The 17395-nt window shown below is 41.5% G+C and overlaps 1 protein-coding gene across 1 annotated transcript in view; it reads left to right on the plus strand.

Moving 5' to 3' along the window:
- The window catches only part of spata20 (spermatogenesis associated 20), a 35208-nt gene extending 32721 nt beyond the window's left edge, over window positions 1-2487 (plus strand). Inside the window, exon 16 of the mRNA XM_023412592.2 lies at window positions 1543-2487. Within this exon, the coding sequence (XP_023268360.1) occupies window positions 1543-1734 (192 nt within the window). The 3' untranslated portion in view covers window positions 1735-2487. The remainder of the gene's footprint in view (window positions 1-1542) is intronic.
- Window positions 2488-17395: the final 14908 nt, after the last annotated feature.

The raw sequence follows: 17395 nt of genomic DNA on the forward strand, positions 1-17395 counted from the left end.
TCTCTTCTTCCCTCCGTTTATCACTCTGTCTGTGCTCGTCGTTCACGTTGTCATTTCTGGCTGCGTGTTGAACCAGGGCTGGTGCGGGGCCGGGAGGAAGTGACACATGTTTGACAGGAAGCCGCCGCAGGGACGGACAGGGCGGCCCTCTTTAACTTCGCTCTGCTGCCTGTCCAAGACCACCAACACACACACACACACACACACACACACACACACACACGGGTCTCTCTATAGTTGTGAGGTCTCCTCTTGACAGGACCTAATTCTAGCCTGAACCTTAAATCCAAGTCTTAACCATCAAACAGCCCTTTGAAGTGGACACACACACACACACACACACACACACACACACACACACACACACACACACATTCAAAGACCGGCCATCTCTTTCCACTCGCTTCTCTCGTCACCCTGAGTCACATGCCTGTCGATAAATTCATAGATTTAAATGATTCTTTGGGCGTGGCAGCGGTGGAGTTTATTCGTCCACACACTCAATTGTCTGTTTTCGAGACCAGTGGTAGCCATCGACCCACAACTGAGTGTGCTATTTTTTAGGTTTATTTTAGTTTTGGGTGAATGTGTGTAAAAAATCATCTGGTTGTATTACTGGAAAAATAGAAAGTGATCACTTTAAAACTGTCCTTCACTGAATTGCTCCACTCACAGGATAAAACATGTTTTAAAGACCTGCACACTAAGAAAACGCCGGGTTATTTTAATAACCCAACTGCTTGGTTACAGGTTGTGAAGGTTTGATCTCACATTAGGTGAAATATAGTGACCCCAGAGTGATGGGGTGAAGATGGAAAGACTTTTTATACAGTTCTATACATTTTAAATGTATTGCAACATTAAGTTATACGTGGCTAACTTGATATTTTTTGGTTGTAGCAGTAAAAGAACAGCTGGGACTTTATGCGCTTGTTTCATTGTTTCATAATTTCAAAGAGTTTTCATTTAATTTTAACATTAACATCAGAAAATGACTGAAAAAAATAAGTCTAAGTAAGTTTGTTTGTTTTTTTCAACCCACTTTTTGGAAGTTTTAATTTAACAACATAGTTATTTTTACCCATTTGTTTTTATAGAGAACATGACCCAACATGCTGGGTCAAACCAAACCCAAACCCTGCCAGGTTTTAGACCCAGCAACCACAAATAACCCAAATTGGGTTATTTTTAACCCAGCAGTTTTAAGAGCGTCAACAAACTGGCTCCCCTCCCCCAACACAATAACTTTCCTCCGCGGTGCCTGGACCGCTGCCACACAGAGAAAATAAACATAAACCCGACTGTCCAGTTTTGTCCCAGACACATTTGGCTTATTGGAAATGAATTTATAAATGTTTTGCATATGTAAACAAATCCAAATGCATATAAATCAGTCATGCTGTACATAAAACAGTTGTTTTATTGAGCCACGAAACCTTATTTATCAATGTGATCAGTTTTTGCCATCTAATAACCTTTTTACTTTACTTTTGACATATTAAACTGACCCCTCTTTTCTTTGCATTTCACCTTTCTGGTCAGGTCTTGATGCTCGTCGACAGCGACGAGAGTTTCCTCTGCCAGCGTCTCCCCGCCCTCTCCTCCATGTCACAGCTGGGCGGCGTCGCCACAGCCTACGTCTGCCAGGACTTCACCTGTTCTCTGCCTGTCACTGACCCGCAGGAGCTACGTCGGCTACTGCTGGACGTCACCGCGGAGACGAAGACAGAATGACGACCAAAGAATTAAACAGGAGGGCAGCAATGCTCGACGACTGCACTCCGTCAATATGCAGCGCTAGCCTAGTTTTGCCATAGTAGAATACCAATGCTTGATGCGCTACACTAGCAGTAGTGGTTACCAGCTCTTGATTAGCAAAACCAGCGAAGTATTACCTCGAATATCAACTCACGTTTTATCTTAGAGGGCTTTGTGAGACAGCAGCAGCGGCAGCCTCCTGAAAATATAGCACTTGCACAAAATGTCCTGGCTTGACTGTTAGCCCAGAAGTAAAGTACTGGCTCTGAATAGACCTTAGACCACTTGGACGAATTGGACTGAAAATGTTTTGCCATGTTGTCCTCTCCTCTCCTGTGTTTCAGCTCCCACATCCATGTCACATGGATCTGACAGGGGAGGCCTACATGCCTCTGTTGTGTGTGTCCGTGTGTGTGTGTGTGTGTGTGTGTGTGTGTGTTTGAGGGTAAGGTGGTTTGCAGGTGTGTATTTTCCATATACATGAATTTTAAAGGTTCATCATGTATGTGTTTTTATTTATTTGGCAGTAACTTCTCGGTGAAGGAGCTGCTCTCTCACGAACCTCCGTGTAACATTTGCTCTCACGCTCGTTTGTTTGTCTGTTATCTGGGATTCTTCTCCGCTGCTGCAGAGACTCGTGTCTCATGAGACTTTTATCTTAAAGGTTTAGACAACAGTGCACAGCATGTATACGCACAACCCTGAACAATAAAGATATTTCTCTTATAAGCAGCGTCCATTTCATGTTCTGTTTGTTTGAAATTGTTATTCTTGGACTTGGGGAATACTATTCAATTTATTGTGTAGCGGTTGGGAATGGGGGGGGGGGGGGGGGGGGGGGCAGGACCGGGAACAGCTGTATATGCTGTTGTACATGAAAAGAAATAAATACAGCAGGCTGTCATTGCTCGTGGTATTGCTTAAAGGAAGCATATATAGGGTGGAAAATATCGGCCCTAGCACGGAACCTTTGTAGAGTCATTGTCGACAAACTGGAATTTATCTGATAAATATGACGTAAGGTTTTCGACGGTGGGCCTGAGCGCAAAGACACAAACAGCAGATTCAGAAAACATCCTCAGCAGCGGCGGTGCATCGAGCTCTCAGGGCCACCGTAGCTTCCTCGACGTGTCCCAGTCTCTGTAATCGAGTCCTGTGGAGTGAGACGAGTAAAGAGACGAGTCCGTTGTCTGAGGAGATCATCGGTAACTTTCAGCAGCGCTGTTCCAGTTCTACGATTGACTCTAAATCCTGATTGAAAAGCCATTAATCGCAAATAATCACATGACTTGGTTCGCCACAACTTTTCCAAGGATTTCAGAGAAACACTGGAACAAACCATCGAATAAATTGTGACATTTTTATGATGTGTTCTGTTTTCTCTCAGCAGGAACGGAGTGAATGTTGCTATCAGTCTGCCTTCCTCTGCTTTTGTTCTATAAATAATCATCATACCGAGAGAAACCCACCGTTGTGTGTGTGTGCCCCCCCCCCAGCATGCTCAATGAAGGTAATGTAAACTCTGTGTGACTGTGTGTTAATACTGAGAAGGGGACGCATGGGAGATAGTGAGTATAAATGTCTTATGTATGAGAGCGGGAGACAGATGGACCGCTAATGTCGAGGCGAGGGAATTTGTCTCGGAGGGCGCCGCTCTGGGCTGTGGAGGCGATGGAGGAGAAAGAACTCTGGAAGAGAAGAAGCAAACGTGACGCTTCCATCATGACACGACCTTCTTATCCACCAATAGAAACACCTTGACCATCTGCGCTTGTTTACTTGTCCTTCTCTTTCTGTCTCTACTTGTCTTTGACACCCCCCCCCCCTCTTCTTCTGCCTCTGTGGAAGAACAAGAAATTACCAAGAAAGAGAGAAAGAAAAAAAACAGGGTGTGGAGGAGGAAAATGAGGATCAGAGACAGACAGATAGGAGAGAGGGATCACTCTGTTCCAATTTAGCTCCATTGTGTCCCGACCTCACTTTTCTTAACCTGTCAAGACTGGGAACAGTCACACTTTTTGTCACTTTGTGGATCCTTTTCATGTATTTCCACCAAATGCTTCCACGCTCTTATCTCCCCCTCGCTCTCTCCGATTCTCACCCTATCATCTTCCTCCAGGTTGGGACCTCATCTATCTTTGGTCTCTCCTTCTTTATTCCTCTGCATGTAATCATGTTGGAACTGCTGTCTCCTCATTTATTCCCCCCCACACACCCACCCACACACACACACACACACACATGCTTATATGCAGCGTTTGTTACCCCCCCCCCCTTTTGAATTCCATCACTTGTCTCATTATTGTTCCGCACTAATTGTTTTGATGAGCTGCGCAAGCTAAATTTTCATTAGCGCTGGGATTAGTGGTTGACCCCAGCTAACCTGTTGGCCCACTAATTATGGAGCTATAATCTGCACACCACAGATCAGTGATGATATTGATGATAATTTTACAGAAATATATAAACAGCAAAAGTAGTTACAAAGTGCTTAAATAAGAAACTGTAATAAAACTAGAACTACCTCCTCGTGGTTTTCTGTTTATCCAGTCGTATAAAATATGAACCATTTGTGTGAAATTTTGTCATAATTTCTGTGTGAAGTCTTGAGTTATGGCTGAAAAGTGTTTTGTGAGGTCACACTGACTTTGACCTTTGACCTTCCCAAAATCTAATCAGTTCATCCTTGAGTCCTAGTGAATATTTGTGGCAAATTTGAAGAAGTTCCTTCAAGGCGTTACTGAGATATCGTGTCCACGAGAATGGGTTGACCTGAGAACAATACGGCTCTGGTTCTGACTGTCGCCGACGCGGAGGAATAATAAATAAATAAAAAATATGTGAAAGTCAGTTAAAGGCCAGTTTGATACGGTGTGTTCTTGAACTGATGCTGAACAAAAAGTACAGAAGTAGCAGTGTGGATTGTGAATGGTACAGAAAGTGTTTCCACAGCATTGGTGCCATTACAGCAAGTGCACACTCACTCTTTGTCGCAATTCAGGAAAAGTGCCAGAGGAGTTATTTCTGCCGAGCTGCAGTAGGTGCGCCCTTGTACATATGGGGGTGACAAGGTCAGAGATGGACTGGAGCCAATCCACTTAACACACAAGTGATAAGTAGAAGTTTGAACTGTATTGTGGAAGCAACGAGAGGCCGCTGAAGGTAAAGTGAAATTGAGAGATAGTGTGTTCTCTTCTCAGGTGACAGCTGAGCGGCTTGGACTGATTGAAGACGATTTACTTGCAATTTAGTGAGTGCAGAATAGAGAGAGACACAATAATCAAGACAGGATGAAATGAAGGTGTGAAAAGATATGTCCAGATTAGCTGCAGCAGGCCCGTCTCCAGTCACTCAGTTTGGGGTAGCACTTTATTTCCAAGATAACAAAATACATTTCATTCATTAATTAGAATCCTGTATTTTCTGTTATCTAGAAAAATATCAGACGCAGCCTTCACGAGATACAGACATATTAACCTCTCCTGAATATCTACCGTAGGTTTAGTGAAAGCCTCAATAGCTTTCCAAAAAATACTTCTTTATATTCCCTGAAAAGACGGATGAACGTTCCTTTGCTTTTGAGTCTAGGACAGTTCGGGGAATTGTATTTCAAGATACGCATCTTCACTGAAGCGAGACAAAGTTTATGAAATCTAAAATTAGCCTTTTTGATTTTGCTTCTTGTAAATGAACAGCGTGTTCTGCTGCGTACACTAACCGTATATCTTGTTAAAGTCATGCCATTTCTGTGCATGTTTGTTCCATGATTCTGGTGTGGTTATGCCACACAGAGTGTGCGTGCATGCGTGCACGCTATTGTGCTCGCTATCAGGTATGGCTGCTGTGTTTCAGTCTTTCTATGTGATAATGAAGCCACAGGGGTCTCAGAGCAGCGACACACTAACTTGGAGAGAGGAGAACATTCGGAGGCAGAGGGAAGGTGTTATTCTCGTCTAATATCTCTGAGCTCAAAAAACACGGATGCTTCTTAAAAATTTCCCTCCACAGAACATTGCACAACCGATAAACTTGCTGGTTACTTTTACAAACTTTAGGTGTAAAAGTGCCTTGTGTGTAATCACCCCAATAAGTGTTTGTTCTATACTCATATATGTTTTTATATTTTTTATTTTAAACATGTCGGTCATCTCATTCTGGGAAAGTGGTCTCAGACTTTAGGACTCTACTTTGGTTTTGGAAAAATGCTCTATAAATAAAGACTTTAATATATATATATATATATATAGACTGTAAGTGATGTTAAAAAATCCAACATCCAAGATGGCCGACAAAACATCAGATATGCTAATAACCTCAGGAACATCTGTCCAGTCCCTCTATAGAAGAAGACTTGCAGGTGATAACAAGTGACATGTAAGGAGCAATATTATTAATCGATTTGTCAAATATTGATTTTTTTTTACAAGCAGAAAATGACAGTTCTACTAAAGTGGACATCTTGCGTTAGCAGTTATCATTAAACACACAAATCATGCTGTACTAAAACTTTTACAAATGTGTTAAAATTTTGTCTGTAGTGACATTTTCTCACTAAATAAGTCGATATGTATTAGAATTACGTAATTTCCCGGGTGTTTACAACAAAGGTAATATTTTGTGCTAATTCAGTCTATATTGTTTTGATCATCACTTTGCATATCCTGAAATTCCCTCAGGCACATATGAAGCTTTACAATTGGCTTTTTTCATTCAATAAACCTCCAAAACATAAAGACATTCAATTTACTATCAGATACAACAACTAAAGTATTAATTCCTCACATTTGAGATGCTGCAACCTGCAGGATGTAGTAATTATTATTACTTGAAAACAGACTTAAATGACTGATCAATTATTACACATTTGCTGAATAATTTTTTGACCAGCTAATTGATTAATGGATTAATAATTGCAGCTCTAGATATTATTTTTATATAAATATATATATATTTTATTTTTAGGGAAATTAATTTTGGTAATGTTTACAAAACAGCAGTAGTTTTAATTAGTGCAGCTTTGAGAGTAATACCAAATTGGACTACTCCATGTTTTTGCTCATATGAAGCGTGGTTTGTCAGAATGCCTGGGGTGATGCTGGGAATGATCGATTAGAGGCTATTGTTGTGGGAGGTGGTGATGGAAGTGAAGAAGGATCTGTCTATTCGCATTCATCATCACTTCCTCTGGAGTCAGTGGGAGGGATAGAAAGACAGAAACAGACACAGCATCATGACAAACTGCTATGAATCCACTCATTTCCCACTTTACTGCACCATACAGTCCGTGGCACGAAAACAGCGTGTCTGTCGCCTAATTTCTCCCACTCTTCTCCTCTCAGTATCTTCCCCAGCTTGTCTTGCTCTCTCTGACATTTCCACCCATACTGCAACCGTGTTGGATCACGGCTCAGACTACATCAGAAGCAGCAGCATGTCAAAAGCAGTCAAGCAGTCAGAGCGCATCCAGCTAGATACCGTCGGCCCGGGTGGAGCCCGAGAGGTAATGGAGTTATCGTCACGGTCGAGATGAAAAACACTCAACTTGAAATTTAACATGAATGAACACCAGAATGCAGAATGTATATGTTCTGTGTGAGGCTTCCAAGTGGCATCCTCAGGGGCTGAAAAATAAAACCAACAGGGAGGAACCAGAAGCTGCAGTTCCTGTAATGGCCACTAGAGTCTGACTCCAACAGTGAGTCAGTCCCCATAGACTCCCATGTTAAAATGTCCAACTTTACAGCAGAAATAAACATGTTTACAGCCTGGTACAAAAACTGTTTTGGTCTCTAGAGCTAATTTCCTCCTTTATGACACCTGTTTATATAACTCACCTGTTTACATTTTATTAAGGACTAAGGTTATGGAGAATTGAGGGCGGGGCCTCTTTGAGTGACAAGTGGGTGAGCACATTAGCATTTAGCTCCTGTGCCAACCTCAGCACCAATACAGTCTTAAAGAGCATGACTGTATGACTGACTGACTCTTAATAGTCATAAGCCCTCGTACACTTGCTGGAGTATTCGAGTGGCAAATTCTTATCCACTCTGGGTTCCTATGAATTATCTATAATTTGTTTCTATCTGCATGTTTTTGCACCTTAGTAAAAAAAATCTATATTAATTTGTATGTTTTATGGACAAAGATTTTATTCTGCCATTAAGTCACTTGGTGTCTTGGCGCTGTGTGAGTGTGGTAATAATGTGTAGGGGCAGATGGGATGGACTGAGGAGAATGGAACTAACAGAAGAACAAAGGGTCGCCAGGTCAGTGATTTAGAGTGAGACAGGCAGAGAGAAATATGAGGTGGGTTGCCAGAGACAACACTGTAATGATTTTTTATTACTGCACCTTTGATTATTATGGTTTTAGTGCAGTGTAGAAAAGTGGCTGTCTTCCTTGTGAGGTGGGATCCCCTGTAACTTGTTTTATTGCCGTTCAGTCACTTTGTGTGTACGTTACCACCGCCCTTGTGTTATTGTGTTCCCTTCTCCAGCTGCAGCACCGCACCATAAAGCTTTCTGGTGGATATAAACTCCTGCGCCAGTAGAGATATTATTAGATATTATAAACAACGTGAGCAGAGATTCCTTTTCCCTCGCGAGAGCAAGAAAAAACCATTTCAGAGCCGCTTCACCGGTCTATAAATTACACCATGAAACGCTCCCTGAGACAGGTGTGTTTCTTAAACGCATTCTGTATGGAAGCATGTTACTGCCAGAAGAAGACAAAGGAAATAAATGAAATGAACATCTGTAAACAAATAACATCATCACGTCCTATTCTCTCGTCCTCTCTGTGCTCATGTATATATATATAGAGTGTTTTAATACTGCTGAATCCCCAGTTCTAATTCGCAGGTTTTCCTGTTTCTGTTGTCAGACAACGGAACAAAACTGAAGCCGTCGTTTGTTTAGCTTCTTACTAACAGTTAAATGAGTTATTTATCTGGCACTTGAAGCCAAATACACAACAGTTACAGTTTGCTCCTTACTGAGAGCCAGTGTTTATAAAATTCAAATGAATGTAACTTGCCTGCACTTCGACACGAGTCAGCTAAGTGTGTGTTATAAAATTTTAAAACAGACATCATCAAGAGAGGAAATTGATCGCATATTTTCTCATTTTCCTTGGAACAGAAGAGCATTAATCATTGTGTTTTATGGTTACTGGATGAAAAACAAATTCCTTGGAGGCCTTGACCAGAGTGGCAAATAAAGTACTTCAGCTGTAGTTGTGAGTCAGGCAGGTTATCATTCACTTTTTATTTTTGTTTGTTAAAAAAAGGACAGTAAAAACAGATGTCACTGTTACCGACTCATAGCGGCTAATGGGCTGAGAAACAAAGGGAAAAAGTGGGTGACGAAGAAACATGAGAGAGCTAATCAGCGTTTTATCAGCGCAACAGAGTGAACATTCGCTCCGTCTCCCTCCCTCCTGCTCTTCGCGTAGATTCATCATGTGTTGTCAGGCCCAGTTTGTGTGGTTGGTAGGGAGGTAACTAGAGCAATGGAGACTGAGGGGGGAACAAGGCGACTAGTTCATCATGTTAGCCTAGTTAGATGAAAGCGGAGAGATGAAAGCGGAGAGGAAAAGAAAAGATGCTCATTAAATCCTTCTTTCCCCTCTGCCCATCTCCACATTTCCCCGTTTCCCTCCTCACTTCCTTCCTCTTCCCTCTTACTCAGCATCACAGTTTTGCATCATGCTCGGTTGAGAGAAACATAAGCGTCTGCGCGAGACAACGGGGTAATTATACACTTCCTGCTGCTCATTTTGTCCCCTAGATCGGGATCAATATCACTGTTTTTGAAAGGTAGAATCCGCCGTCACTGATGTGATCCTGTGTAGTCAGGATTGTTTTCCCCCGTTCGCTGAGCCAAACTGCCACAGGCCAGAGCCGGGATCATTTCACATGAAGTTACACATGAAATTACACCAGTGTAGTCATGTGGCTGCTCCCTTGGATTCATCATGTTGTGAGTTCTTACATATTGCTGTTTTTATGAACATATCTCTGAAAATTAAATAAGAGGGTCTTTTAATATAGTTCATTTATTCAATGGATTGCAAAAACACACACACACATTCAAGTGGCCATGCCCGTCTTCGTGTCTGAGCCCTTGACATTTGCTCGACATTTGATGACATTTGTCGACACATGTAAACTGCAGGATTTGAGAGTTTATCAAAAATGGAAGGAGAATAGTGATGCTCAAATGTCAACAGGCTCCGGCCATCTGTTAATGTAATGGCTCCAGCGCTGAGGTGAACCGCACAGTGGGACGAAGCGACGCTGGACGCTTGCGCTCAGTCTCAGCTCAGAATCAGGATGCTGCTTACACACAGTGAGCTGGATGCTGTGTGTGGTGGAGAAATTGTGTCAGTGGCGGCAGGATAATTACAGTTCATTTTGGTTTATTTGGCAATAATTTGGTATTTTGTTTGGGGTTGTAATATACTCACAAAAGTAATCGTTGAGGTCTGGGAACACGGCAACATGAAGTATGAAGAATGGTCAGAAGATCAAACCAACAATTTAGCAAAATTATACGGTATTTACCACTTTATTTGGACGTAAACTGAGAGTTACGTTCGTAACAATGGCTCTATGAATTCTGGATGTTCTTAACACTAAGTGACATCTGTCTCGTGCACACACAGGTCTAGTATTCACCGCAGCACAAATCTCACTTACAGGCACCCACAGACACCAAAATGCATGTTATGTGACCTAATTTCTGAAAATGTACTTCTTTCGCATGTGACTTCAATCCAACCTAAAATACATCAGCTCATACTTGTTTTTGTTTTTTTTTTGTATTTTTTAGCCCTGTAAAAAGTCATGTTTGATAACCACCTGTAGTTTATACTTTATACAAGAACAATGCTCCCAAATACGTCTCTAGTATTCTATAGGCCTAATACTTTATGTAGGTCTTTATAGCTCATTTTTTCACTGGCGCCCCTAAAACATCTCTAAAAGAAAAACTGAGAGAAAAGTGCTTTAACTCTTTAATATGAAACAATAAAAAAACCTACTGAAGCATTTTGATGCTTAACAAACCTTTTGGAATCATTCAAGCCTGAGCTCACACCTCTCACATCTCATTGGCTTTTGCTCAGAAGTGCCCACCCCCTTAGTTTGCTGTGATTGGTCAGCAGAGACGCCTATCTTCATAGAGCTGTGAAAAAAACACAGGCTCACCTCATTACGTCTTACGCTCCCTGACGTGAGCCGACTGAGTGACACCTGAGCGGATATTTGAATGGAGGGCGCCATTTTGCGGCCAGAAAGCTAACGAAAACAAACACACCAGAGCGGGAAGAGGAGACAAGAGAGATGCTGTGGATTAAAAAGTTGCTAGGTCATCACCCTGTGGATTCTCGTGATATCAATAACCTGGAATACTTTTATGATTTGATTTTGTGATCTGTGGACCCGTACGGACTAAAGGAATATAAATAATGGAGGAACGGAAAGAGAATCCGACTTCTAGACCTTCTAAAAGGTAAGGATCAACACCAACAGCTGGTAGATTCTTGTGGATATTGAGAAATCGTGGTTATGCGCTCACCGTTAGCCCGAACTCAACGGGATATTTGAATTGTAGAGACTGTAACCGATCTAAGGAGGTACAGTCTGTCTATATTGACAAAAGTTTGGACTCCTTCGGAACAAGTTAGTCCCGGCCACGGACCGCTGGGCCTAAGAATCTATATTACAACAAAAATATGGCAAATATAATAAACAAACAATACGCGATGGATGTTTATGTGTATTACCGGAAATCGTTAAGAGTGACAGTTAGTTCCGACCACGTAGTAGTAAAGCGGCATTCCAGGAGTGTAGATACATCAGCAGTGGGACTTTTAACCACATGTATCACTCCGCTTCACAGGGGTTCTATTAACCGACAATCAGCGTCACATTAACGGTCGTTATTTATCTTAGATCGTAACAAACTCTGCAAACATTTGAATTAAATGTATTGTTGTCAGAAGAGGATGGAAAGAAGGAAAGAAGCCAGGGCACTTCAGGGCACATCTGTTGTAATGTGTAGACAAAGTGGCAAGCTAGTGTGCAGGTCGGGGAAAATGTTTACGTGTTGCTTAGCAACAGCTATGAACTAAATGATGAAATAAACAAACACATTGTGTGACAACTTTCATATTAGCATGCAGCCTGGCAATTTTGGTGACCCTCCCTGTAGCAGGCTCAGCAGGACATCTGCTCCACAGATAATGCTCTTGTTTAGAAATCTATTTGTGACAAATCATTGAGAAAAAAATGTTCTAGTCATTTGCAGCTCACAATCCGATCAAGCTTTCTTTTGGATTTTACTGATACCTCAAGATGTCATTATTTCAGACAGAAAAGATCAGTGCAGAGAGAGAAACTCAAGTTTATATGTAGATCTTGCTTGTTTCTCTTTTTTGATAGAAGTGAAACAAATCCGAGAGCAGATAAAACACACAGAGTTGAGACTTAATTTGATCATGGAGACACATTTCTGAAATCATGGGGGATTATTTCTAAGCCAATCCAGTTTTCTTTTGGATCTTATTGTTATTTCAAGACTTGCGCAGTGAGACAGAAAAAAAGAGCATTTTTAGATCATAAATTAGGATTGGGCTAAGAAAAGAGGAAGGCTATTTCTCAGGCTCTTAAATTGAGCTCAGTTATATCTAGAAGAAATAAGCTAAACAGAAAAAGAAATCATATTTTGAATTTTTCTTTTCCTCTGGGCTGGCTCGTATATTCTGTTTTCTATCTTGCAAATATGGAGGGAGCGACTCTGTGTTCACAGTGTCGGGCTTTAGCAACTGGAAACATGCTACAGACGAGGCCAAAGGGTTTAGCAGACATGCCAATAGTGCAGAGCATCAAACGTACGTGGCTTTTTGGAAAAAGGGGCAGTTGTGATGAAATGTCCTTTTTATTTCATGTTTTATGTGTTATGTTGGTTGTGGGATGCTTATATTTATTTGGTAGGCCTGTTGCTTATGTCACTCATAGTTTTGTTCATTGTTGAACATCCAGCCTACAGGACATCTTGTGCCCACTATGTTGCACTGACTGTGTTATATTCTGATTTTCACTAGAACTTATTCTCAGTGTATTAGCAGAGGTTTCTCCTTTCTGATGGTTGTTGCTTTAAGCGCTGACTTGCTTTATGTCTGTAAATGTTGTTGGTTCTATTGAAATCAAACTCAGACAGTCACTTTCATGCCATGGTGTTTGGATGACATGTGTTTGTGGGGATTTTTTTGATCTGAATGATGCGTTTGTTGAACGATCATACAGCTGTGTGAACGGATTAGATTTTGATGGTCCAAAGGTCGAGATCACGGTGACCTTACAAAACATGTTTGTGGCCTTAACTCACAAATTCATACTCTCAAATGATCTCAACAATTAACACAGTGAAAAAACAGAGACTTAGAAATTGAGATTCTATAATTACAACAGACCAGAATCATCCTTGTTGACTTATTGGCTGCTTGTGTTGCTTGTATTGCTTGTGTAGCTTGTGTTGCTTGTGTCCGTCTCCTTTATTGTAAAACTGACACGAAGGGGAAAGCTCTATTCGCACCGTTTCTCATTTGGCGTTAGATAAAATGGTGATGGTGTGACGCTCGGAGCTTCCTACCTCTGTGTTGGACTCCAGTTCTCTCTGTTCCTCACAACAATCACCACCGTCGAGCACAAGCACAGCACAAGAGGCAGAGCGGACCCATGCTGCTCGAGTAAGGAGAAATGACAGATTGAACGGGGCATGAAATTACTAAAGATTCGACAGAACAATCAAAAGGATATACAGCAGCATTTAGAGAAATATAACAATTGTTACATGTCTACACACGCATGTGGCCTGGCATCACTTTTAACTTTTGATTGCTGAAATAATTTTAATTGTAGAGAAGTTAATGCACCATAGCCTTGCATGCAAGCCCCCAAACAAAATTCCTTATCAGCAGCAAATCAGCTCGAAGCAGCATTCCTTGGAGAAGTTCCTCTCACACTGTCAGTGAAACTTCCACATGCTAGGCCCCTCTGTTGGAAACGATATTGAGAGATTTTGCATGACAGATGTCGAGACAGAAGATTATTGTTAGCATATGGTGCTTCATGATGATGATGTAGTCCCGCTGTAACTGAAAAGACCAATATAGATGCTCAGCCTCGCCAGATTCCTTAAATAGCCTCACACCCACTCATCAGGGGAAGAAATAAGCTCAGATGTGGTGAGGAGGAACCGCTGAGATTGCAAGACAGAGATAGGCCGTCAGGAAGAGAACAACCATCAGACAGGGGACGTACTGCGGTACTAGAGATGACAGTGTCAGTCTATTAGTGCAGCAGATGAGCTTGTATATGGAAGGTTATTGTGCATTTTATGACTAAAGCATGAAACTTTCTCCAGAGTTTCTATAAACCATGAAGTTTATTTTCAGACTTGGAGGCATTTCAGATTTGACCTCTGGGACAGGGCGGAGCCTCCTTGAGTAATGAGTGTGGTCCAGACCAAAGTAGCATGCTAGCTTCTGATTAAATTGTTCGCTAATGTGCTGGCTGTTCATGTTACTCCATAGAACGTAGAGCAGAAGTTGTCAGTGTTGTTAACAAGCTGTAGCTGCCTTTAACACCTGGAAATGATGAGGTCGGCAGTCCCCCTGCAAAATTGGTGCTCTAAGTAAAATGATGTTACATGACCACAGCAGCAAATAAGCATCTTTATTAGAACACAAATGCGATTTTGGCAAAGTGTATATATACGTGATTATATACTCTTAGAGGGACGGGGGGTGGGGGGTGGAAGGATGATTAGAGACTGGATAAGACAATTAGATTATGTGGATAAACTAAAACTGTATGATCCTCAAAATCAAAGTTGCTGTTGACGATTGAACATCCTGTAAAGTCAATATTAACAGCGGCCCCATGAGTATGATCCATTTCTACAAGTGCAGGTAATTCTGGTATCTTTGATCTGTCTTTGCAGGATTATGTGGCCTTGCATTTCACAGCATGCAAACAAATAGCATCTCATTAAATCTGAGCTCCTCTGTGATTTACTGCGTTAATTTCTGCTCATGCATACGCAGATAACTACTGTGATGTTCTGTGAGCTGCGCTGGGTATTGATGATTTGATTACTGCTGCATTTTCATTGACTGGCTGTCGTGCTGTAAAGCTGGAATTCTGTAATGAGAAGACGGATACTACCATGCACAGATAAATTCACTTCATTGCCGAGGATTCACTGGAGATTTGTTTCCCCGCATCAACAGGACGCAGTAATTCAAACTTTATTGAAAATATCAATTTGACCGTATATTTTTGGAAGGTTTGCTCCAGTTTGGCTGAGGGGAAAGCAGCCTCTCATGAGTTTATCAATGCTTTTTTTAAAAACAAAAACAACGAGCTGAAAGATACTAAAACGCTCTGTAGAGTTAAGGGGCGGCTGCAGACTTCGTTGATAACTCTTCGTGGGTTTGTCACTACAAAAAGCCTCTGTCACATTGGACATATAGCCATTTGATCTATTGTTAATTAGTGCAGCTTTAAAAGATTATTCCAGTCATTACCCATCATTACTATCAGTAATAATAACATCAACTTAACTGCCGAAATCTGCGACTAAAGCAACATTTGCACTAAAAAGTCAGTTGAATAATAACTAGGAAAACCTGCTTGGAAATGAAAATTACTGCTCTGGCCTGAATGTAAAACAATCCAGATTATTTTGGGTAAAAATACCTTTTCAGAATTATGTGAATCAGAATAATGCTTTGAATTCATGTGGGCAAATGGGCGTTTTCATTGTTCTACAAAGTTGCACAAACCCATACTTTCATCCTCAGCTCATTACATAATATCTGCTATTTTAATAACCGAACCAAGGCTTAAACCTCTGCAGGCATGTCACATCTGCAAGCTACTTCACAGGCTCCCGGTCCCTTGAAACACGCCTGATAAAGAGGAAGTGGAATTCCTATTTGATGAGACATCTAAACTCTAAACAGCGCCGTGACCACAAAGAACATGGATAAAAGCTGCAGATCATTTTTCTTCTGGACATTTTGCAGCTAAGAGCGAATACTTGCATGGCTTCTCGGTATTGTGGCCGTAACTCTCTCCAGACTGTTGAAAAAAGCCGAAGGCTGGCCAAATTGTGGGAACACACTCGCGCCCACACACACACACACACACACACACACACACACACACACACACACACACACACAAACATATTCCTGTCTTCCTCTCTCAGGTTAATGAAGTGTGACTTCTCTGACAGGAGAGACCCGCTCAGAAAACCCACCGAGGAGCAGGTTACACCCTCGATATTTCCAAAGAAAACACGCACACTCAGGCATCCAGGAATACCTCAGATCGGTGTCTCTATCTGATGGCGCTACAGGCTTGGGTTTTCAGTGGCTCATGGAAATGTTCTCCCACCTACGATACCACATCTGTTCCCGTGGTACCACTGCCCTCCTTCCTTCTGATCTGTGTCCAGATGGCATTCCAGTGCGTCGAGTTTCATCACAGTCCTATGATGAATGAAACGGCATCATTTACATAATAAACTGCTCAAGCTGGAGACGTAGAGGAATGAAAGGAAACCCGCTTGAACTCTGGACGGCCATCTGAACTCAGAGAGACACTTTTTGTTTCTCTTCGGGGTGAAAGAGCCACATTTACTGTATTAATCATTAGTTTGTTGAGAGAAATGGAGTTTTGCATTATGAGATAGACTTGTATTTATATATTGTATTTAATTTTCTTTTCATTTTTTTGTTGTCAGATTAACCACCTGATGAAACTGTCTATATCTCTACATTGATCTGGTGCAGTGACAACTTTAATCATTATATAAATTAGGAGAAGAAGTGAGTGAATCAGGGTTAATTAAGTGGACACAAGCTACAAGATCAACATTACTACTTACCAACATTATGCAGCTGCATACATATGCAAACATATGCGTTAGATCTGGTTGCCAGCGGTAACAGTCAGGTCTTTGAGTTTCACCTTGTTAGCAATACCGTGTGTTGCACATATACAAGATGTGGTTCACACAGGATACTGGTTTGTGGGTGTAGGTTTGGCCTATTTGTATTTGGACCGTGTACAAGCGATACGTAACAGGGACATTTTTTAGCCTCGGCTCGGCTAGATCATGTAGCGTTAGTAGTTAGTAAGCTAACACATGGAACTGCAAAAGTATTTATATATAACTGATTTATAGTTTGGTGTTTAATAAGCATTAATGCTGAAAAAAAATCGAACTTGTCTGGAAGTTTAATCTCTACAGAAGAACTAGTTTGTGTGACGAAACCCATTTTAATTTAGCGATGCGTCACTTTATGAGCAAACCAGGATAAATTTGAACTTGTGAACAGCTGGTGCAACCAGCTCCAAAACAGCTTTAATGCTCCTGAACACGTATTTTCCAAATCTCTGGAAACTCCACTGCAGAGACGAACAGCTTCTCAAAAGAGATTTCCTCATTAGGTCGTTCAGTTGAGTCGACATCTGGTGACAGTGAAGGCCGTAGCATCTGATTTACGTCGTTTTCATACACCTGCCCGTTTCCTCACCTGCCTGTAACAAAACAAAGTGTAG

This window comes from Seriola lalandi, unplaced genomic scaffold, assembly GCF_002814215.2.
Source record: "Seriola lalandi dorsalis isolate HSWRI2012SDOR001 ecotype SW California unplaced genomic scaffold, Sedor1 jcf7180002054483, whole genome shotgun sequence".
In the NCBI taxonomy this organism is placed as follows: domain Eukaryota; kingdom Metazoa; phylum Chordata; class Actinopteri; order Carangiformes; family Carangidae; genus Seriola; species Seriola lalandi.